This window comes from Diadema antillarum, unplaced genomic scaffold (genome assembly GCF_040938485.1).
Source record: "Diadema antillarum isolate AM-2024a unplaced genomic scaffold, OU_Dant_1.0 scf00000098, whole genome shotgun sequence".
NCBI classification, from domain to species: domain Eukaryota; kingdom Metazoa; phylum Echinodermata; class Echinoidea; order Diadematoida; family Diadematidae; genus Diadema; species Diadema antillarum.
This window is the reverse complement of record NW_027270987.1, coordinates 931492-956047: the sequence shown is the minus strand read 5'-3', so window position 1 is coordinate 956047 and position 24556 is coordinate 931492. Positions and strand designations below refer to the sequence as shown.

Genomic DNA, 24556 nt, shown 5'->3' with positions numbered 1-24556 from the left:
AAAGAGTGGATCTAAAATTCTAAATACATGTTATACTGAAACATTTTGAGGGAGTTTCCGCGCAAAGGAGTTTCTGGGCACTTCAGTGCCAGCTGGAAATTCTGCATGTTTTCTGGCAAGTGAGCAGCAAAGCGTGCACTTCCATTCTTTACCAGCAGCTGCAGCCGGGGAAATGATACGGCTGTGATACCGAGAATTCTGCCAGGGTATCCTACTAGCAGCACACTATACAATCATGCCCATGACTTCCTGCTTTGTCGTGTGCACAGAATTCAAGCTCAGCACGATGGTGTGAATGATGCAGCTAATAATGATATACAAGATGCTCAGCTGGTTGCTAGTATCAGAAAGCTGCAACCAAATGAGCCCCATTACTATGACTGGATATTATCTTAGTATGGTTCAAGAACAAGAGGGGAAAGAAATTGAAGCAAAACAGTTGAAGTCGGATAAAACAGAGAGATTGACATAATGTGGCTGATTTCGATGTCTGACTGATGTTGCTGCTATGGATGTATAGGTTCTCTCGAGGATATGCCTCTTACAAAAGATGGTTGAGTTGCTTGTAATGCTTGGATAGAAATTACATCGGCTGACACACCATGAATGAGAAATCAAACAGTATTACTATGAACGAAGAAAGCGCATGGTTTGATGGCAAGCTAATGTTAGAGAGAAAATGTTGCGGACATTAACCTTTGCATATACACATATACATGTAGCACATGTTTCGTGATACAATCACAGACCTCCCAAACTTTCTGACCGAAAAATAGGGATGATTTGGTTCAAAAATAGGAAAGGGAGAGCAGTTTCCATACGTGCGTGCCATAAAATTATAAAGAAATATAGGAAACTCCTACTGAAACAAGAGCTGGGACTGGTAAAAATTCAGATTCTCTCCTCCAGATTCAGAATGGTTGGGAGGTCTGCAATCAGACAGCATGGCTGCTTTGTCCTTTGACTCTAATATTCACAAGTACTGGGACTGTGCCGCTTTATTGCACGCAAGTGCTTGCCAATAACTGGGCTAAGTAATCTTATCTTTGTCATGTCAGATTGGAGAGTCCACTGGAGAGTACTCTACATGCTGATGTGGGAGAAGCAAGGCCTGCAAACTCTCTTGGGGAACTGTTTCTTAGACGTCAGTGAGGCCACAAAACTCAAATTAACCACTAACCTAGATCTCAGTCTATCTAAATCCCAAAAGGAATGATATCAGATTATTTTGCCTATGCTTGGCCTTTGGTTGGAAAATACAAGTAATATCTATTCTGCCTCATTTGTTAAGAAATGAGAGAAAACTTGCCCCTTCTTTTCATATTATTAGTGTACTTTTAAGGACTCATTCAAGAAAACCCAAGAAACTTTGTGCAACACATCGAATTAGTTGTGAGGACAAGGGTAATATTCAGACATAAAGAGATCTTCCTCAAGTCTTGTGGATGGAGGCAATAAGTGGATTGTTAGGATGGTGGGAGGGGTGGGATGAGGATTGGGGGATGGGGGATGGGTAACCCCTCCCCGACTCACCATTGGCGATGTTAGTGGGGTCGTAATCAAAGACCGCGTCCTGGACAGCGCTATTCGGGGTAAGCACTTTGCCATGTCCGCCGTAAGCCCCAGTGATGTTAACGGCTGCACTGATAGAGTGGTTATCTGAGTGGGGTTACATACCAGGATGAGTGGGGGCGTGGCAGCGGTGGACAGATACAAAGACAGGTCAGCAGTCAGAAAGATTGATGGACAGGTGGATACCATAGCAACAGAGACAGGAGAGTCACAGAAGAGATTGATCAACAAGGAAACGGCAAAAACACAAAAACATTCATGCGACATTTTGGAAGAAAGAAAAGGAGGTGGATACAAGCATAAAAGCATGGGCAGATGTGTGTACAGAGAGAAGGGGGGGGGGGGGGGGGGGGGCAAGAACAAAGTTAAGCACATATGAGTAGGTGTGCCAATGATTAGAAAAAAAGTAGACATTTACAAGCAAATGTACACATGCATGCAATGATAAAATGAAAGAGATAGAAGGGTGCAAGGAAGACACAAATGCAGTCATGCCCAGAATCAGCAAAAGTATGGATACACAACGAACAAATTAGGCGGGTTGAAGAACGAGGGTAGATGGATAGGTTAAGGAAAAGGAAACAATGGGACAAAGAAGATATTAAAGTAATTACACACAATGAAGAAGGAAAACAAACACATATAAAATGCATATATAAACACAAAGAAATCATAGAAACAGACATGCAGACAACCAAACATTTGAAACACACCGGACAGGGATATAATTTTTTATTTTATATAAAGTGAAGAGAGAATGGAAGAATGAGGCATATGGAAAGGGGGGGGGGGGAGAAAAATCGCAAGAATATTGACAATGTTGGGGTTATGTGGGATTCAGGACACAAACATACATGAAAAACAAGTTTATAGATTACATTCAAGGGTGCGACAGGTGTTATCAGCACAGCAAAGTGTGGGTTAGACGGACAGGAAAACATGGAAGAAAGAAAACGAGGAAAATTATATCAACACAATGATTTTTCAAAGAAGCAAAAATAATTCATTTAGATGGAGATGTCCCTTATGGCTAAAATAATGTAACAAAAGACACGTCAGGTGTTAGATATATTAAATGAAAACACATGACATTTTAAAAATAATACAGTTTGCATGATAGTAGGGTAAGTTTTATATGAGAGACGCAAGTTGTATGAGTTATGCACATGGTATTAAAAAAAATGACACAAAAGGACTAAAAATTATTCATCTGCAAAATGTGGTAATGCCCCCCCCCCCTCTCCAAAAAAAAAACAGCATGAGGGGAAAAAAAGAAATTATGGACAAAACATCAGTGATAGATCTTTCAAGAAGAAAAATTGTTAGTGTAGCATGAATGTTTTTAAACAGCACACAACAGTGAGGACAAATGCATAGATGAACATATGAACAAAGAGCTATCATATCTTCTGCATGTTTTCTAATTCATCTTGATCAAGGGAGGATGGATGATACAAAGATGCGGTCCAGATTAGTTTGGAGATCTCCGCAGTTCCTCGGTTACATCACTGGCTGTCATGTTTGGACTACGGCATTTGCATGATACCTCTTTTTAAGTTCAAAAATGTTTTTTAAAAAGTGGTTTAAAAAGTTATCTTGGTACTCCATTGTATGATGTAACCCCTTATTACAGATATAGAACCACAGGGTGACAATGCATTAGTAAAACAACATTCTTTAAAATGGGGTGGGGATGAAAATATGACAGAAAAGTACCACCAAATGTGAAAGTCAATACATGTACCTTCAAAAAGTTTGGGATGGACTGGGGTCGAGGAACTTGGACAAAATCCACGCACAGTCCCTCCCTGGGATACTGAGCATCGCACAATGAAAGCCACTGATACACATCACACCATACTTTCCATGCTCAACGCATAGTATTAAATGATCAAAACAGTTACATCATGCCCCCAACACATGCCCCCGTTCATTCAGCATTCTCCCCCATGCGAGTCGGGCACTTGCGAGTCTTCAAAAACAAAGGACTTGCACTATCTTACAGTGATAGATTCCATGTGGCAATATTTACTACGGCCAGCTACATAATAAAAAAAGTGACTTATTAGCCCTGAAAGCATCCTTTCATAATCTGTTGATACTTTAGTGGGAGTCTGCAAAATGTTAACTCTGTGATTCTTCAGTATCTTCCTCTAGTTACCACCTTTTTTACCAACAAACTTAACTCAGTACATCACCAATTTTCAGATACACACAAAATACTGACACCCCATGCGACAAAGAAAGCATGCATGTACTTCCAAACTAAAAGGACAATACCCTGATATCTATGTATTACATACAACACTTTGTGATTTGATCCGTGGGAAGTACATTATTTCTTTATCATGCACCATCACCATACCACGCATTCCAAAAAGTGAACAGATCTGTTCTTTCTGTCAGTAAATCAATCAGATTCAATAAGAATAATACGTTCTGCCAGGCACATAATGCAATTCCTAACAAATACAAAATTTTGATGGTTACAGATGTTCTAGAATGCAGAGAATGACAGACCCCCCCCCAAAAAAAAAAAAAACCAATCAACAACAACAAAAACTTACAACAAGAAAACACTACTACATATTATTGAGCAATTTGTTCTCTGGTTAGGTTGTGGTTTATGTATGTATGTGTGTGTGTGTGTGTGGGATACCCATTCTGTTGGCTATGGTCAAGACTGCTTTGAGGATAATTTTCGATGTTTGAAATGGCTAGGATGAAAGTGTTCTTTTGAGAATAAGTACACCCATACAACAAAAAGGATCTGCATCTGCTGGCTAAATTGAAACCACAGATCACAATGCACTTTGATAACATTTACCTGAAGCGCAGAGTCACATTTAGTTTTATGATTTACCAGTGGTGTTTTGGAGTTGTCTCTCCCTTCAAACAAGTGTTGCAAACATGCAGAACTTACAGCAGCAAAATATGTTCACTGGCATATCATAATCATTGTACATATGTGCCATACATACGTCTACTACACTCTTCTGGCTTTCAGAAAAATGCCCGCAGCTGACACAAAAGTATGAAAAGTATATTAGCATCACTACAACTGTATAGCTATATTTCATCTAACCCAATAGTTTCAATAATTCTACACCTTTGTCTTCATATTCCCTTCATAAAGAAGTTTTCATTTTTAGTATTTACAACAACAAAAAATGAATTGACCCAGCAAAGAATCATCTGACTCATCAGTGAAATATATGCTAGATAGTCAACTGGGACGTATATGCTATGATAAAATACATGACACATGCAAGCAGTCTTACCTGGATTGAGTGACGGTCTGGGGAATGGAAATCTTGTACCTGATCCGTCCTGAGCAACACAAAGTTCACCAATATCAAAGAGGGGAGATAAATAGATAGTATAAATGATAGGTAATCAGTTACATAGACAGACGGACAGACAGACAGACTGATAAAAAGATGGATAGATACATAGACAGAGTGATAAATAAAGAGATAAAGGGTACAGTTGTACCTAGTTAGACAGACAGATAGATACAGTTTAGATGGAGATTGATAAGACATATAGGGAGAAAATAGATGAATAGAAAATACAAAGATATATTCCATTGACAGACAAACAAATATGTAGACAATAGATGAAAGTATATAGATAGAGCTAAATAAGAATGAAGAAGGAAATCAGAAAAAAAAAGGTAAATAGACCTGACCAGGGTGAGCAAAGTTAAGTAGCACTCCTGGTGGTGTGGTGGCATATAAACAGAGCATTTCCACTTAAACCTCTGATACTCCTGATGACAGGAAGCATCTTATTATCTTTGAAACTTCATATCCAAAAAATACCAACTTTACGCCGAAAGCAACACATACATGTATGCACATTTTCTTCTTGTTGCTCTGAAACAACATGGCAAATACAAACAAGGAATAGCAGGTTGGCATGTCTCTGAAACTGACCTCGAAGGAAACAAGCAAAAAAACCGAGCATCACTCACGTCATATTGCTGTCCGGGAACATTGACCGCATTCTGACAGATGTTGGGCGCCGACGTGGACCGTTCCCTTGGCAATGGGTTTCTGGGAAAGTCCTGGTCTTCCGGTGAGGATGGCGACTCCGGTTCCGGGAACGGGTCTGCATACTCATCGTCCTTTCTTAGAGCCAGTAATCTATCATGAGCAAAAGAAGTACAAAGATTGTGAGAGGAAAAATGTTCAAATAAAATGGCACTTTTTTTCTCTCTCTTTTTTTTTTTTTTCAACATGCATTCAAAAAAGTTTCAAAGGCATCTCGGAACAGGCATAGAGGTATCATCTGATTAACTGATTTGGGGAGTAAACTCCTTACTTGAGTCACTACATGTTGGTAAGAGGCAAGAAAAGTCACTCGCCAAAACAGGCAAGTTCTTCTGGAGAGTATACTGTAAAACCAAAAATGTCCGCGTGCATTTCAATTTCGCAAATTTCGTGAGAGCCAAGATTCGCAAAATTAAAATACACCCCAAAGTTCTTGTCTACACTATATGTCTTGAATGCCGGTGGCAATTCACGAAAATTTCATGCTGCGAAAATATAAAATACAACAAAATATAAAATATTACAAAATATAAAATATTACAAAATATAAAATACAATACTCCTTCAAGAGACTCTAGTTGGTGGCTAACAGAGATCACACATATGTGTGCCATCTGATTCTAATTCTTCTCTTTTGCACTTTCAAATGGCTAAAGACAGCCCCAAAAAGCACTCATTGTTTTTTACAGAGGAGCTACTTCAGAACAAAGTCAGGGCTGCAAAAAGTCACACATCAATATCGCAAAGGTTTCCACGGGCTGTTGGGAAGGTACATCTGTCTGTTACATGCATCTCAATAAAGCAAAGTTATCCATGAATCAGGATGACTTTCATAATTTCGTAACTGGACATTTAGAGACATTCCAGTCTTCATGGTACTTCCTGCAGAATCAGAAAGATTCGGTTGCTATGCAAAGTGCATTTCACAACAAAATCCAGTATTCATTAACTATTGAGGACAGGTTGATTTTGCTACAACATGCATTTCCCATAGACACTTGCCCGAGTATACTCGGGACTTGTTCTCAACAGGTTAAAGTAGATTCAGAAAGTTCAAGCTCTAGACACTCCCATCCCCCAGAACAGAGAGACTTCTATTATGTGTCCTGTCATAAAAGACACTATAATGTACTGCAAATCTTACTGTGACAAGATTATACATGAATACAGCATAACCACTCAGCGAAGTGAAATGTGAATCATCACCTAATGTTCCACACTAACAAACTACAGGTGTCTCTTTGATTTTAATTCTACTCCTGTAAATCTCCAAATAGACCAGAACAACAACAACAATAAAACCACAAATGTCTAGTCTTAATTCCCGACCCCATTTTCATTTTACTCCATTCATTTTGACCCGTCCATGAATTCAATTCAATTCAATTCAATTCAATTCAATTTTATTTCCATTTCCATTGAATAAACAGAAAAAATATATACAATACATTTACAGAAACGAACGGCCAAGCAGAAATGAAATTGTAATGCGTTTCAATCAAAACACCTGGCATCATTCACAAGTGATGAGAAATAACCACTTGGTGGACTGATGGCTAGTCAGAGCCCCCCCCCCCCCCCCCCCAGGTTTGCCAACATTCCCATATCCAAATCAGGGAGAATCCACACAGCAATCAGGGAGATATCTAAGAGTTACATGCATTTCAATGGGTGAAAATAATTCCCAAATCAGGGAGATTTAAATATTCTCTTATTCAGACATGAACAGATTTTGACATTTTTAGGGAGACTCCTGCAGAATCAGGGAGACTTGGCAGCTCTGCCGCCCCCCCCCCCCCCCCAAAAAAAAAAAAAAAAAATCATGATTCCAGACAAAACTGAATGATACATATGCATTGATAAAAAACTTGTGCACAGGTTTGCCAAGAAAAGCTCTTCTGAAGGATCTCATGCTGAACAAAGGGCACTGCACCATTCCTCTAAAATGCAGCTACACGTTGCAGCAGACATGATACACCACTACCACGAGAGCAGAGAGCACTGACCACATCACTTTAAGTGGAGTTGGCGCTTTATTGATCCGATATGTTATTGTTAGCATCATTATTATCATTTCAACGGAAATGTGGACAATCGGGAATTAATAGTCATAGCCAATGTGCATGCACATCCTGAAATGCAACACATGAAATGTGATGCGTACAGGACTTTGTGATGGTATCCACTTACGTATGTCATTTTCTGCTTAGAAACCGTAACATGATCTTCATCACACTACTATTGTAACCCTGTAGTAGAAATGATGCATTAATGTTGGGTGCACAATTACATTTTCCAAACTGCCCACTTGAACTTTAAAGGCTGTAATAATCTATTTGCACACTCTCCCTTGTGTTGCTTCAAAATCTAATTCCGCAGTGGCTTCTGGTGACATACAACGAAATTCCACTTTTGCTAAAAGACTCCCTGACTTGGCAGCCAGAAATGAAAGCAGTCTTTGTATTTTCTGGAATGTATGTGAATAGTCCAGGTGTATCTATAAAGTAGCCCTGTTAACTACTTTTCATACCTTTAATCTCCCTTAAGTCCATTCTTGTTAGACAGTAGCCACAATCTTTTGAGTTACATGGGACCACTACCTTTATAAAGCCTTTGCGCGCTTTGAGTGGCATAAATTTGCATAATTAAATTATGAAAAATAGAAAAATCAATATTTTTCTATTGTATGACCATAAATCTTGTAGTTGACATCCAGCTTTATGTTCGGGCAAAATTTTGCAGGGATCGTGCCATTGGTAGCCGAGATCTGGGGGGGGGGGGGGGGTCAAATTGACCCCCTGTAAAAACTTGGTCTCAAATAGACCAGTTAAAATAGGGTTAAGGAGCTGGAACACTTCAAACATCAAGGCTTCATCTAGATTTTCATTCCACAAAAAATAAAACAAAATAAAACAAAAATAACAAAGCCAACATCTGGGCAGAGGTATGGTCCAATGCGGCTCCACGAAGCTTACAATTTATACAGATTATCCCCCGTCGTGGAGGTACATATCGTGGGCACTTTGTTGGCGCAGCGCTGGTGGAACTTGTAGCCGCAGGTCTGGCAGCGGAAACCGTGGAATAAGAGCTTCTGACAGCTGTCGCAGAAGGCTAACGTGAAGAAGGTTTTCCTAACCTGTGTACAGAGGAGACAAAATAGAGAACATCACTTCAATATTCAAGTCAATGATGATAGGGATCGTACAGTTTTGGTTGAGACCTAATTTCGGGTTTCTAACATTTTTTGGTGAAATAATGAGAAACCTCTTATGAAATATGAAAAGCATGTAAATCTATGAGGAATTCAATGTTTATTTGATGAAAATTGGTTTTGAAATGGCTGAGATATCCAAAAAAGAGCGATTCTAATAAAGTGTGGGACCCACACTTTATTACGATCGCTTTGTTTTACTTTGTTTTTGGATGTTCCAGTCATTCCAAACCCGATTTTCATCAAATAAACTTTGAATTCCTCTTAAAATGGTATGCTCTGTACTACTTTTCTTGGTATCTCGCAAAAAGTTAAAAGCCCAATTCTCATCTCCACCAATACTGTACCATCCCTTTAACAGTTGGCACAATGGAATCAGTCCAAGGTCTTTGCGCTAAGCAAGATTCCTTTTCATCCACAGAAGTGAAAACAAAACTGTGTCACTCTATTGTTAAAGACTGAAACACCTCGTATTTCTAAATAATTGTAATATAACCTGTCTATAACCTATATATACATTGTATATTCTATGAAACTTACACACACATAACACAGATATATGCAATTAGTCACCATGACAATGGGACAAAATAACCAAACACTGATTTTCTGGTATTTCTTGCAAACTGACAAGACTCTTACACTGTCCGACAGAATTTCAACATATACCACTCTATTTGGAAAAGAAAAACCAAACACCCTTATATAACTGGTAAGATAGTCGGTTAAGGGATAAACAGATTTAAGAAACAGGCTTTGAGGTATATATGCAGATAAACATGAACAAGGTCAGGAACATAAATGCAATATGTCAATCAAAACACCACTGTAACATACATCATAAAAACCAATATTTCAAATTTCGAAATATTCTACTTTTAAAATTCAATAGAGCAAGAGATAAGATACCAAACACTTGTTTTTTTCATAAAAATCATGTCTTGTGCATTTTTTTCTGTCTTTCAGGTCTGCAACTTCATTATTCTATTTATTGTTATCAAGGTGTTGGGTCACATGTAATGTGTTTTGATAAATCAAAGGTTACTATATACATTGTATGTTGTACATGAATTTTACAATTGAATGTGATTGCATGTAACAGACCCATTCCAGTCATGAGCCAAGCAAGTCAACACCACATGTGGAAAACATAAGTTTTGGTTTTGCTGTTTTGCTTGGTTTTTTTTCTGTAGCTAGTTTTTTTCTCCCCCTGTACTATTTATTGGTCATCAATTTCAATCAAGAAAGATACAGCGACCAAGCTTTACAGTTACAAGTCACATGCATCCCCAAAGCACAGAAAGTACTCTGTACTGCATGGCTGAACAAATTGTCACACAGTCGGTTGATACATGTTGTAAAATAGAATAAAATTTGTAAGTCAAGATCGAGACTGTGAGTCTGGGTGATTTGTATACTACTGCATAACAAATCTGGGCTTCTATGAATTTTGTTTTGTCAAATAAAATTGAGTGTTTTTACTCATATCACAAGTTTTTGTGCCACAAGTATGGACACCATTTGCTTACTAGTATACAAAAGGAGAGTAACTCCATAAGAAGCAATCACTCTAATACTGTCGTAAGTACAGTAAGAATGGTAACCATTTACAACAGCAGTAGTACAGTCATGGCAATATGCCACATTGTTACGAACATTCATGTCCAACAGAGTTCTTTCCTGACAGAGTGTGTGAACTCCCAGTGCAGATGACTGGCAAATGTCGGCGCTGAATAACGCCCCACACCTAGCAGGGCGTGAATGAGAAAATAGATACGCAACACCTTGGCAACTGCTCGTTCACACAACTGCACTCGTAAAAAGTGTACGTCTCTGTCATCAGCCCTTGTAGGGCGATTGCCACCAAATATGGCTGCTACCCAAAGCTGATTCTTACTAACTCTTCCTTACAACTACAGTGAAACAACCAAGTCAATACTGTAACTACAGTGCAACAACAAATGTAAGTTCTGTCTCCCTCTCTCTCTCCCCCCTCTCTCTCCTAACACAACGCAATGCGATAGAATGCAAACAAAAAGCCCCGATGATGCCCGAGTTTCGAGGTAGATCAGAGCATAGCAGACACCAGTGTGCTGCAGTTCCCAGGGATTGTTTTCTTTCTGCCCTGACCTCTGCATGACCCCCAGGCCACTGGTTCCTCTTCGCCTGACCTGGTGGGATCGGTGCCAACAGACCAGAGCAGGATCTAGAGTCAGATGTGTGTGTATTTCTGACTGGTCTCAATCGACCAACCGCCCCGGCCGGCCCCGGGAGTTATGAAGACAGAGTGGAGTTTCAGTGAGACATCTTTACGATCACGCGGCTTCTCTCTCGATACGACAGTATGCATTGCTAGAAACTATCTCACTTAATCACTGATATAAAATGATTTATGGCAAGAAGTACTGGTGGACTATCATTTCTACTGCGGGTGTCAACAGACCTCCCGGCTGAAATTTACAATGCAGCACCGAGCTGCTCTCTGGCTTCTTCCGTTAAACTTATTAGTCAAAATGAAATCGCACCATTCTGACAGATACTGACATGTCTACTTTATCGTCATCATCTGCCTATGGGAGTAAGATGGTCAGTTTCCAATTGTACCAGACTTGATATAAAACCACCTCCTTACCCCTTGAAAGAAGTAAAAATAGAAAAAATAGGGGAAAAAATGGCATGAACTAACTATAAAAGTCCTGAGAGTCCTCTTTCCTGGTCCAAAGTGCCTCACCTCACATCTAAACTGAAAGATTGTAACTTTAATAATACAGTTACAAAGGGTGAATCATTATATCTGACAGAATATAGTTTTTGAGTATCTAAAATAATGCAAAATCTCACCTCTTTTTTAAAGCGTGATATGATGCAAAAAAGGCATGCAGTCTTTCAGTGTCCAAACTACGCGAATATACAACATGTATCCACACAAGAAAACCTATGAACTATAATTCAGTCTGAACATGATATACTATTAATAATGCATATGACTTGATCTACATCATATATGAGTGATTTGGCATCATTGTCTAGCCCCCTACCATATTCACTCTAACAATGTTGAAATGCTATATCCATGCATGGCACTGAAGTACTCACAAAGTTATGTGATATGCTGCTGGGTGCTGGAAAGTTCTGCGCCTTCAGTTCCACTGAAATCTGAGGGGGGAAGAGAAAATTGTACATGTATTTGCAAATAGAAGGAAACCAGCTTCATGAATCAAAATAGACTATTGCAAGCATATTTTGGCAGGTCTTTCTGATCACTCACATCAAAAATGTAGCTACAGTTGCTTCTCCTCTGATGGTAGACATTATTTCGTTTCTATCATTATCTCACCCTAACATGATTTTTCTAGATAGCAGGAACGCATTTGACAAAATGACACATGATTTGTGTATTAATACTTTGTACAGCCAACTTCCTAATTCATGCCAGACCACTGCCTCTTATCCAGCACAAGCACCTTGGGTAAAAGATGTCTTGAAACATTCATATGGGCTTCAAACTTTTTGGGCAACCAAAAGCATCAGATTTTTGGTATCTACACAGGAGAAGGATGGGTGAATTCCAGTTTGCTATACGGGCATGATTGCAGAGCACTTTCTAAACACATCACTGGTAAGCTCAAATGCATCATTCTGCATCACATTCATGCATCACACACTGTTGATTGATTGATTGATTGATTGATTGATTGATTGATTGATTGATTGATTGATTGATCGATTGATTGACTCTGCACCACATTCATGCATTTGATTGATTGAATGATTGATTGATTGATTGATTGATTGATTGATTGATTGATTGGTTGATTGATTGATTGATTGATTGATCGATTGATTGACTCTGCATCACATTCATGCATTTGATTGATTGAGTGATTGATTGATTGAGATTGATTGATTAACACTGACAGAAATGCAAGTGACAGCCTTATCTAACTACAAGTGAAATGAAAGACCACAGTATGCTTGCAAGAAAGGTGGTAAAATGGAAAGAAAAAAGGCATTTTGGTAAACATAATCTCAGATATCAGCAGTCCTGCTAGTGGAGTTCACACTATACTAGCCAAGTTTTCATTTTACGTGATGTACATTTTTTTTTCTATCTTCTGCAAGTCAATAAATTTCACTGAATACGGGAATTCACATGTAAAGCATAAACATCCTATCAGGGCAGTTTATGAACAAACTCTTGAAAACAAAACAGAATACCATCAGTGCATTCTTCGAACTTTATGCCGGTTGCAGCAAACCTGAAGAAGTGAAAAAGAGTACAGTTCTGCGGTTTGATTGACAGATTGACGGTGACCGCCACACTGACCTCCTCCCCAGCCAGGTACATCATGTCCGTCTCCCAACTGACCAGCATCCTGGGGTTGTTCTTGTACACCACGCACATCTCCGACGTCAGCTCCCGCATCTTCATGGCTTTCGAGAGCGCCTCCTTGAGAGTCATCCCCGGCTTTGGTAGGACCTGTCCAGAGCAACATGATTGAGATAATACAAAAGGAGCTATGGTAATGACTCAAGGTGCTGTAAAATGGTGGTGGTGGTGGTGGTGATGGTGGTGATGATGGAGGAGGAGAAGGAGGAGAAGAAGAAAGATGAGGAAGAGAAGGGGGAAAAGGAGGAGGGGAAGAGGAGGAGGAGGAGAAGGGAGGAGGAGGGAGGAGGAAGAAGAGGATGAGGAAGAGGAAGAAAAGGAGGAGGGAAAGAGGCCATAATAAACATTTACTTTATGTGTTTAAACCAATCGTTCATTCATGGCCATTGTCTTCCTTTCTCACATCATAATCACCCCCCCCCCCCCCCCCCCCCCCGCAGGGGTCTCAAGTAAGAATGTTTCTTTATTAAAGGTGCACAGTCCTAGTAGCGTAGAGGGCGCTGTTGATGATACTGCTGATCACCGTTAGAATTGATACGAAGATTACCGAAGTTGAGCTGTCATCAAGAGTAAAGTGCGTAGGTGTTGCTAAGTAACGTTGCCTTCGTTGTCTTCTCTGCGCATCGCGCAGTCTGTAGTAATGCCAGGGTGCGTGCATATCGTCGGTTGAGAATGATAAGGGCATTAAGTTGCCACAAAACCCATAGTGTGCAAGACCATTCAACGCCCTTCTCATTCTCAACAGACGATATGTGCTTCTTATTATGACATCTCAAAAGAAGTTTGCTAAAGCTGTCATCCCCCTCAGCCGAATCATGAGCCGAACTGTGATCGGACCACTGACTACAGTGAATTGGACTTCTTCGGACTCTGGGAAGTGGGCCAAAGCATAAGCGCTAAAGAAGAGTCGATAGCGTAGGTCTCTATAGGAAACTTGCGCCGTGCGCCCACGTACGCATTTGACTAAAACACCGGGACCATGCACCTTTAAGAGAAACAAATTATAGGCTACAAATGTTTTCTATTTCAATGCAATATTTGCCCCATCTATCAAGCTCCTTTTTTTTTCCAATTCAGAAATTCATCTTTTCTCACAAGTTGGATGGTATTTTATACGTCTCCACAGTAGATCACCTGAGCAATACACAAATCAAGAGGCCCTGGCTGTTACTATGCTGCAACTATGTTCCCATTATTTTTCATGACAAATCTATTGTACAATTTGAGTTACAAGTCTGTAATTGATAGTTGAGGCAACTCACACCATATTTCCATCTGTAAAATAAATGACGAGCTTACATGATCTTGTCAGACTTTCAACCTCAATGGAACTATAATAAAACGTGACAGGAAAATGTCCCTTGCATTACACTGAGAATTGTATAACAAAGGAAGTAAAGCAATTACAATGGATTGCAGTTTCTCCTTATAACTGAATTAGCTTGCAGGATAATCAAAACATGAGAACTGAGCAACCAAATATGAGCAAAATATGTGATGGTCGGTCAAAGCTTGTAGAGAATTGTGTGATGGGGGTGGAGGACTTAGGAGTAAAGAATGTCTCTATTTGCACATCATATCTATATCTCTGATTCAAAGGCTAACCAGAAAGTACATCAAACATTTCTTTATCACTTGCATCATACAAGATATTTGGATCTTACTTCATATCAAGAGGAAAAAACACAATGCAACAGTTAAAAACATGCTTTATACGGATGATTGGAATCATAGGTATTTTGCAAATATTGTTTATTCTTTAAAGGGATCGTATAGTTTTGGTTGAGACCTAATTTCAGGTTTCTAACATTTTTGGGTGAGATGAGAAACCTCTTATGAAATATGAAAGAGCATGTAATTCCATGAGGAATTTAACATTTATTTGATGAAAATTGGTTTTGAAATGGCTGAGATATCCAAAACAGAGCGATTCTAATGAAGCGTGGGACCCACCTTTTATTACAATCGCTTTGTGTTACTTTGCTTTTGGATGTTTCAGTCATTCCAAACCCGATTTTAATCAAATAAACTTTGAATTCCTCTTAAAATGGTATGCTCTGTACTATTTTATAAGTGTTTTCTTGGTATCTCGCAAAAAGTTAAAAGCCCAATTCTCATCTCCACCAATACTTTACCATCCCTTTAATATCTTTTTTTTATGAAGGGGTGAGAGAAAGATGGGAAGGACACCAAACTTATTATTTGTTCTTTTACAAGAAGAATATTTTTGAAAGTGATATGTGATATATATCCCAAATAATCTCACAGACACTATGATTCACCTTCAAGTCCTGCGGCACAATTCGATGACAAAGTCTGTCTTTAAAACTCAATTTTCTGGTAAGGAGCGAATTGAGATTGTGCAATGCTGATCTCTATAAATACCCGGCTGGAGAAGACTTTACTCACACAAGGCACCGATACTTGGGAGAATGCACGTCTTTTGCGGGTCGATAATAACGGACCGGGATTTTTTTTTTTTCAAAGAGACATGCGTGAATGCAAATCGTGCTTACATACCACCATACCCTCACATTCTATAAAGCTGGAGAGCTGGGAATGTGTGTCATCCCATGAGAGGTCAATGTTTGCCACGCTATGCCTGGTATGTGCTCCGACACTTCTCAGGTTACTTGGCAACTCATTCTGTGCGCAATGCACTTTTTTTTGTTGTTGCTTTTCTCTGTCTGTTCTTGCACACACTTTCCACCGTCTTGCTGTTATGCCGAGTGGCTCATGTTCACCATTTATGAACAAATCACTAAATACAGTCCCACCCTTCCCTTTTTCTTTTCTTCACAAACTGTTCTATTAAGTCACAAGTAGAAGACAGACCGTTTTTTTTTCTTCTTCTGATCGGTATTCACACTCTATTCAAGTTCCCTCACAAGGTGTTCCCAGGGCCGCCAACATGCATGCATCAAAACTCAGGAAGAATATGATAAACTATAAGGGAGATACTGTGCTAGTGCATTACATGCATCCCAACAGAAAATAATTACTTAAAAAATCAGAAGGGGAGGCAGGTAGATAAATTTATGCATACTTTACTAGCTTTTATAGACTGTTACCCAACACCAATAAAACATGCGCGAGGCTTGCCTAACATAGCAACAATCTATTCATACAAAATATCCAAATGCATTGCATATCTATACGCAGATAGAATAGCTTGTTTTGGTCCTCAAACAGAAAAAAAAAATTCCAAATTCAAATAGATATGTAAACCAAACTATTTACAATACACTCTCAAAATGTATTGGCTTATTGCCAAACATTTCTTGTCTTGTTTACATGTTTTTAAGTTCTTGAATACTGGCCTTTTAAGTTGATAAAATGATGTCACTTTTTCCCTCTTGCTATCTATCCAATTTCAGGTCCATTCAACTTATTGTACAGTAAGTGCTTTCACACAGCAGAAGATGAAATGGCACATGTCCATGGTAAATCCCTAGATCTAATCAAATTTTAATTCCATTCAACGTTGAAGAGCTTTCACAAGTCTGAAGATGGGATGGTACTGTAAAACCAGAAATATTTGCGTGCATGAAATTTTCAAGAAATTCGCAAAGAGCCAAGATTCATGAAACTAAAATGCGCGCAAAAGTTCTCATCTACACTATATGCATTGAATGCAAGCTATATATAAAACTAGAAACTTTCAGTTAGTTTATTTGGTTAGTTTATTTATTTATACTGTAAAACCAGAAATATTTGCGTGCATGAAATTTTCAAGAAATTCGCAAAGAGCCAAGATTCATGAAACTAAAATGTGCGCAAAAGTTCTCATCTACACTATACGCATTGAATGCAAGCTATATATAAAACTACAAACTTTCAGTTAGTTTATTTGGCTTGTAAGTATACCTACTCGTGTGGACTAGCTATATCTGAGCCAAAAGTGAGCCCAAACTATAAAGGACTACGGTCATCCATTGAACGCAGATACCATTACCTGCTCTAGGCAGAGGGAGGGGGTTGTATCAACTATCATGTTCCCCTTTTTATTGCACTGAAATATAGTAACAAAAACTTGAAGGCTGCGCCTGCCCATCTTATTGCTCCTATATCATGCAATCCTAGGCTGCGTTAATCATCTTTCCCTAGTTTTAAACGGCTTTCCATACCCACTATCAAAAGTTGTTTCCAAACCCCTTTACAAACGCCTTCCAAAATAAGCCGTGTTTATCAACTCGTCGCTAATGCTAAAACTGGCCTTGTCACTGCACAGCTGCATTGCGTTGTTTGACCCGAGGAGAAGGGGTCATATAACGCGTGCGCTTAATACACGCTGTGCCGTGTGTGATGTATACACATGTACTTGGCATGGTGCACGTTTTTCAGAAACCGGAAACACGTGGTTCATAACCAAAGTACAAAGTCGTTTCAAAACAGCTTTTGCATTTCTCTTGCTTCTAGTTCTAGAAACACGTTTCTGGCTGAAATCTGTTTCGGAAAGCACAAATTTGCGAATTTCAAAAAGGCTTTCCAAACCCCATAATCAAAACAGCTTTGTGTTTTTCTAAAATCCCTGAAAGCCATTTGGAAAACCTGTTCCTGCCGAAAAAAAAGAGTTGACAAATGCACCTCATGATGCATCTCTTCAAATCCTGTAGTGATATTGAAGTGTTCATAATTTTGTTTTGAATACTGTCAACAAACCATGGTAGATTATGTTATCCGTCATGGCACTGTTCAAATGACATTACTTGCAGGGCACTGTCAAATCCTAGTAACAAAATCTATCCCGTCAAGGAACGTATTAAGTAAGATACAAATCGGCTGAACGCCCGAAACCGCCATGCGACGAGTCCAAAGAAGGCTGCGCAGTGATGCACACGAAAGAATTTCACGGCAGTTTCGGTTTTTAGCCTCCCTGGCAGAGGCAAGGGTAGTAAAAGACGAGAGTGTGAGAGAAAAAGTCAGAGAGAGAGAGAGTGGGGGAAGAGAGGGAAAAGACTCATAAATGAACCGAGTTGTCATCAAAAAACCCTGTCACATTCTCATTGTAAATTGCAACAGACATCGACGGCCCTTTTCTCTCCCAAGAATCCCCAGGCCACGGACGATTACGGGAGGGAGGGGACTCGCCACAAAACGCAGGTAATAAAGAGGGAAAAGAGAAACCTCATACGATAGCTCTAATTTGCATGGTTATCACACGGGCACAGCTTACGGCTCATGTTGTTTGTTTGGGTTTTTCTTAAGTTTACATTTAAATCTTCAGTGAATAGATTTTTACATTGTATATCCCTTCACTTTAAATTTTTTGTTGTCTTCTCTTTATTTGCAGTGTGCCAAAATTCTAAGAAGATTATCTTTGACAACAAGGAAAATGGACAGTTATTGTGAAGGCTCGCTTATCCCAATGACAACAACAACAACATACATATATATATGTAATACATATAAATATATATATATAATACTAATATACAAAGAGACAAACAAACAAACAGGAACAAAAGATACAGAAGGATGTAAATAAATATTTTGACACTGGTGCGTTCTGTGTTCATCACATGCCTAAGGCATGATGCTGTTGCCTCCCTGGGTATTCAGCTCCTGATACCGTTTACCTTTGTCTTCCTGGGTAGTTTTTCATCATCATTTCATATTGCAAGATATGTCACTTCAATCAAGCCGCCACAGCAAACTGACCACAGGGTCACGGCTGTTTTTTGTGACATCATGTAAATTGCAATGAGTGCATTTCTATTGCTTTATTCAAGCAAATAAAAACAACAACAAACAAAAAAACAAATAAAAAGAACAATAATAACACCTACTAATTTTCTTCTGTTTTTTTTTTCAATAAAAGCCAGAAATAAAGTATTAACATTAAGGTACAACATTCTTAAAATACATTGAGATCTGTCACATGGATAAGAGCATATTATATGATAGTAATTTACATTACTCTAGTTTCTTGTGCAGCTTTTGTTTGGTTTGGTTTATTGCCAAGAAACTTATTACATAAAATTCTAAGGACACTGGTCTGAAGTCTGTGAGAAAATTTGAAATCGACATGAAAAATGCCAACCACTATTAAAAGAAATCCCAGCCGGGAGAAATTAAATCCTTGCACATAATCAGCTTCATTGCTATGAAATCCTTGCTTTGCTATGTTAATTAATGATGCACTTTAAGATTTGCACTCCTCTTCAAGTGTCATTGGCCATTGCTTGATTACAGCTTGAGGAGCCTCAAGTAGCTTTGCCCAGGCATATATTTATCAGTTGCAAATTGGCATCATTAATGTACCCACTCTCAACATACTACTCATGACCTTACTGCCTTTCAGTGTTGCCACCACCCAGCTTACCTTTGTTTCATTGACTGCACACACACACACACACACACACACACACACACACACACACACACAAACAAACACACCCATGTATGCTACATGCGCTAGTGCACGGCTAAACGAAACAGCTTTAAAGCAGGCTAATATGCCTTTTGAATTATTCATGAGACTGCCCTGGGCAAGCACTAGCACCGCACACACGCTACCCTGGGATGGCTAGTTTCTATTGGCAGACTCCAAACATTGCCGTGGCTCACACAGCGCTGCAGGGACCACTATTGCAATTTTACACAAGGCATGCCAGGAGATTTGTCCATTACGAAACTTATATTGTTTCTTGTGGATATCAATTCACCTATCGCGATGAAATGGATAGCAAAGTTTTGTAACAAAATTTACGCAATTTGCAAAGCAAACCAGTTAGCATTTCATATATACACAAAGTTGAACTTCTGTTCAGCCATCAGGGAAATAAACAGCTACGTAGAAATCCATCATACATGACACATTTTGTGCAGTGCATGATAAAAAGTGACAAAGATGGAAAATTATTGAAATAAACCAGGTACTTCATGCACTATGCATGACAATGCAGTAAACTGTCATTACTGCAGCACTTTGCATTCAGTCCGTATTACACATTTTAGATACAACTGTACATACTACCCTTATTTCCTTTTTATCATCAAACGTTTCAGAATTTTGTTTTGCTTTCAGGTAATGATTTGTCAAAAGGACACAATTACCCATGCATGGGATAACAGTATTTTAAGGTGAATGTGATGCAGAGCTAACGCAGGCCTTACACAGACTGGTTAGGAGGTATGTTTCTAAATATCTTCAATTTCATTATATCTTAATTTCATTACTGGCTTCTTCAGTATCCATTCCATTTCTACTATCAACTGCTGAATTCATTTGCAAACCTACCCCTCACTGGGATGTTATAAGAGCTTGAAGAACACTTGGCTCATTCGTGTCAGTCACGCATTTAATAAACACTGCCTACTGCTCATTGTGTCACATACAAGCTTCTAGCGTATTTCCAAGGACCGTGGTTTTTTTTTCTTTCTTTTTTTTTTGTGCCGAGACTCAAGACGTCAAATTTGAATACAGGCGCAGACCGAGTCGTGCCTCACCCCGCCATCAAAGTAGGCGTTATCACAAACGCCTATTGACAGCTTGACATTTGGGAACATAATGCCGCTCACTTGGACGCAGGATTCCCGATAACCAGGTCTGAGAAATTATCATTCACGTGGGCTTTTGAGCGACGGCGTGATAGATCAAACCACTTGGGAGTTGATCTTGGGGGGGGGGGGGGGGGGGGGTGGGGGTCTTGTGGATATTAGCATGTTTCAAGTCTGGCTAATTAACCACTACAGCCTCGACCATTGTAAGACTGAAGAGGCCCTCGATTTACCAGCTCTCTTTTCTCTGTCTCTCTATTTCTCTCCTTTAACAGCCACAAATTTAATTCATAGACGACTTTTGAAATCCTACAATCCTGTCATTAGTTTTCTCATTTGACCCATATCCTCTTTTCTTCGATGGGTTGGCTTTATTTTGGCTGCGTTCTCTGATTTTTCTCGATCTCTTTCTCATCTACCACTTCAGGCATCCCCCAACTGACATAAGAGTGACAGATTTAATGCTGTGTTTGATTGCAAGGATGACGACTGATGAGACTGATGAATGCAGTGTTTGAATATACACACATTACTGAATATAGTTGTACCACAAAAGAAAATCATCTCTCTCTTTAAAAAAAAAAAAAAAAGGAATTTGACCACAGTAAAAGGTAGATGGATGTAACTGTCATCACAATTCAGACATCTGCCACATAAAACTCAAGCAAACAAGGACCTCAACCTCTACAGGTTGTAATAAGCAGCTTGGAGGCATAGAATCAAGAATGAAATGATAAAACAAGACAGAGACAGACAAAGAGAGACAGGGGGCTGGGACATGCACGGTATGAGCTGAAAACCCAGAAAAATGGTACTGTAAAACCAGAAACTTTCGCCTGCTAGAAACTTTCACAAATTTTGCAAAGAGCCATGATTGACTGAAGCATAATGCATGCTAAAGCTCAACAAATCCCTGCATAATACTTGCACTTTATATATGAGTATGAAGGAAACGCATAACTTTTTTTTTTAGGTTGCCAATTCCTGAAAGTTTCACGCCAAAAAAATGGCCATGGGCCAGAATTCATGAAGGTTTCATACTGCGAAGGCTTCTGGTTTTACAGTAGTTATATCCGTGAGCATGCTCTTCTCTGCTCCTTATGTCTTGTTTTGTTTGCATTGTTGGTGTAGTCCAGCATGGCAGGGCATATTTTACATTTCTAAGAACATGGACAAGTTTTCAGGGATTGTTGGTGTTGTCCAGCATTGCTGGGCATAAATTACATTTCTAGAACATGGACAAGTTTTCAGGCATTGTTGGTGTTGTCCAGCATTGCTGGGCATAGATTACATTTCAAAGAACATGGACAAGTTTTCAGGGAACCTCACATAATGCAAGTGACGTCACTGATCTACGAGGTGTATCTCAAAATGAAATGGATCAATTGGCTGCAGACAGATGTTCTCGTGTGTTGCGTACAGTTTACTCGCCAGCCCGCTTTACGACAACAACGTAACAAATTATTTGGGGAGCACACTGGAAATATAAAACATTTCTTTTACATGCAAGGGACTCCCCTGGCAGAGACTCAATCAACCTACAACTCAGCAGCCACCAAGAATGCCACACGATTCGAGGGCAAGGTCGGACCGTTCTGCCAGCCTAATCCACTCCCCTCTTCAAACAGGGGTTCCATCATATCAACGTTGGCATCTTTGAGTTCTGATCAATTCACCCCTGTGGCATGATGTGAGCCTCATTTGCTGTGTATGTTTTTATTTGTGTCATGGTTAATTCTCAGTACACAGGAGTAACAATTATAAGAAGAACTATAAACAATCATATAAACTATTATGCACCCTATCTGAATATACTATGGAATGTTCCAAGGGATTCAACTGGGACCTTAGTAAGCCTGCAACTGATGGGTACTGCCTTCTGGTCTACTGAATATGATGTGAACCTCAAAATATGACCACAAGAACAGGAAAGAGATATAATACACAGGGTTGCATACTAAGCTATATTTTTCTACTGGTCTGACCTGTCTGTCGGACCAGTAGGTACCCAGTTTTTTCCATTTTTTTAACTGGTCCAATGCCCAAAAAGTTCTGATCTAACAGTGATTTTTACTAGTCAGGGGCCGTCGGACCAGTGCCAGTGTGCAGCGTTGCATAATAGACATCTCAAGTGTTTACTTAAATGAATGTAACAAAACTGTGACATTCTCGATCAATCAAAACTTAATACCAATTAAAGAAAAATACCACCCCCCCCCCCCCCAAAAAAGACTATGTTCTGTTATCACAAAAGGAATGTGTGGAACATCTCATTCACCCAGAAAAATCAAGACCACTCTACAGCCACACCCCAAGAAATAGACTTATCATAGGGGCTGGCACCTAATGCGCAAGGCTTTGTGAATTTGAGACACTCCCTCCCATACAAGGAAGTGACACGTAAGGTCTTCTACAAGCCACTGCTCTCCTATGAGAATATCCCTCCAACCCCATCCCACCCCTTTTCTGACAGCACAGTGAAACAAGAATTCCAAGAAAAACGAGATCTCCTCTTTTTTTTTCTCACCGATGTTCTCTGTTGGTTCGGCAGATGCGCCCTGACTGGCTGGCTGTGCGGTGACCTCGGATGACCTGTCGTAGTCGTTGTCGTGACCTCCCCCTTGTGCGGCACCGGCTGCAGCTTGAAGGGCTCCGGTTCAGGGGGCGGAGTGGAAGGGGGGTTGGGGGAGGTGTGTCCATTACTCATCTCATTGTTGATCTTCTGCTCCTGGATCTGCAGCTCGTTCAACTTCTCCGTCAAATCTTGATATTCCTATGAAAAGATATGAGACGGGTAAAGCAGGGTATGATTGATATTGATTTTTTTATTTTATTTTAACCCTCGAGTAATTTGGGACAAAAACAAATTTCAGACTCGATCACTTTGACACACAAGTTAGAATAAAATGTTCTCAATCATGTGACTTTGTAAAATTTAACAGAATCTGAACTATTCTGAAGTATTCTGAAGACTATGAAAACTACAATGATACCAAGAGCTATGTATAGACAGGGGAGGCATTTTTATTTCTAGAAATCATATATACCTGTAATGTAGTTTTACACAGTTGTTCAACAACATATTCTCATTTCAGGACAAGAGATTTTTCTTTTTCTTTACTACAATGCCCAGTCTGTTTAGACACAAGCAAGAATGAAAGTCATTAGCAAAACGACATCAATGTCTTACCTGAAATTAACTCTCTACAAAACATCGTGTTTGAACGTGATATGGTCATTATTCAAGACTCCAACAGAGATAATACATTATAATTTCCACAGCATCAAAACATTTTGTAGCTGCTTGTGTTTCAAAATCTACAAAGTTGTTTGCCTGGAACATATCCATACGATTTGTAGTTCATACAGATCAATAGCTCATTGTGCTCAATTGACACAAAGACAAAGACACAAAGACCACACTGGTCTATCTAAAAAAAAAAAAAAAATTAGAAATAAGAAGAAGAAGAAGAAGAAATAAAACAATAATAATAATAATGATAATAATGCCATGTCATACAGCTTTTAGGTCAATCACACACATACAATACACCCCTCCTCCCACGTACACATCCAACATAAGAGATTCTCCCTTTAGCCTATTTCCTCTCACTTAAGGTCAAAAGTTTGAGAATCTGTCACTTCTGTATACCATGCAAATTCGAGACAACATCCCCCATATCCTTTTTCACTTTCCTAAAGACAATTGCTATACTAACTTTGAGAATCATCTACCCACACACTTGCATTTCCAATGAAATCTCATTTCCTCTGATTTCCATAATTCATCCTCGCTTCTTTTCTTCATCGAGTGTCTTTCTCAGG

At 39.3% G+C, this 24556-nt stretch overlaps 1 protein-coding gene across 3 annotated transcripts in view; it reads right to left on the bottom strand.

The window, feature by feature from the left end:
• LOC139718675 (serine/threonine-protein kinase A-Raf-like) overlaps nucleotides 1–24556 on the bottom strand; it is a 74418-nt gene that overhangs the window by 11455 nt on the left and 38407 nt on the right. For 2 of the 3 annotated variants that reach the window (XM_071630132.1, XM_071630133.1), the window contains exons 3-9: nucleotides 23259–23504; nucleotides 13166–13318; nucleotides 11935–11994; nucleotides 8603–8763; nucleotides 5549–5720; nucleotides 4854–4902; nucleotides 1534–1659 (exon numbers count right to left, since the gene is read on the bottom strand). In XM_071630132.1, coding sequence (XP_071486233.1) covers nucleotides 1534–1659; nucleotides 4854–4902; nucleotides 5549–5720; nucleotides 8603–8763; nucleotides 11935–11994; nucleotides 13166–13318; nucleotides 23259–23504 — 967 coding nt within the window. The remainder of the gene's footprint in view (nucleotides 1–1533; nucleotides 1660–4853; nucleotides 4903–5548; nucleotides 5721–8602; nucleotides 8764–11934; nucleotides 11995–13165; nucleotides 13319–23258; nucleotides 23505–24556) is intronic. The other variant, XM_071630134.1, reaches the window with a different exon arrangement.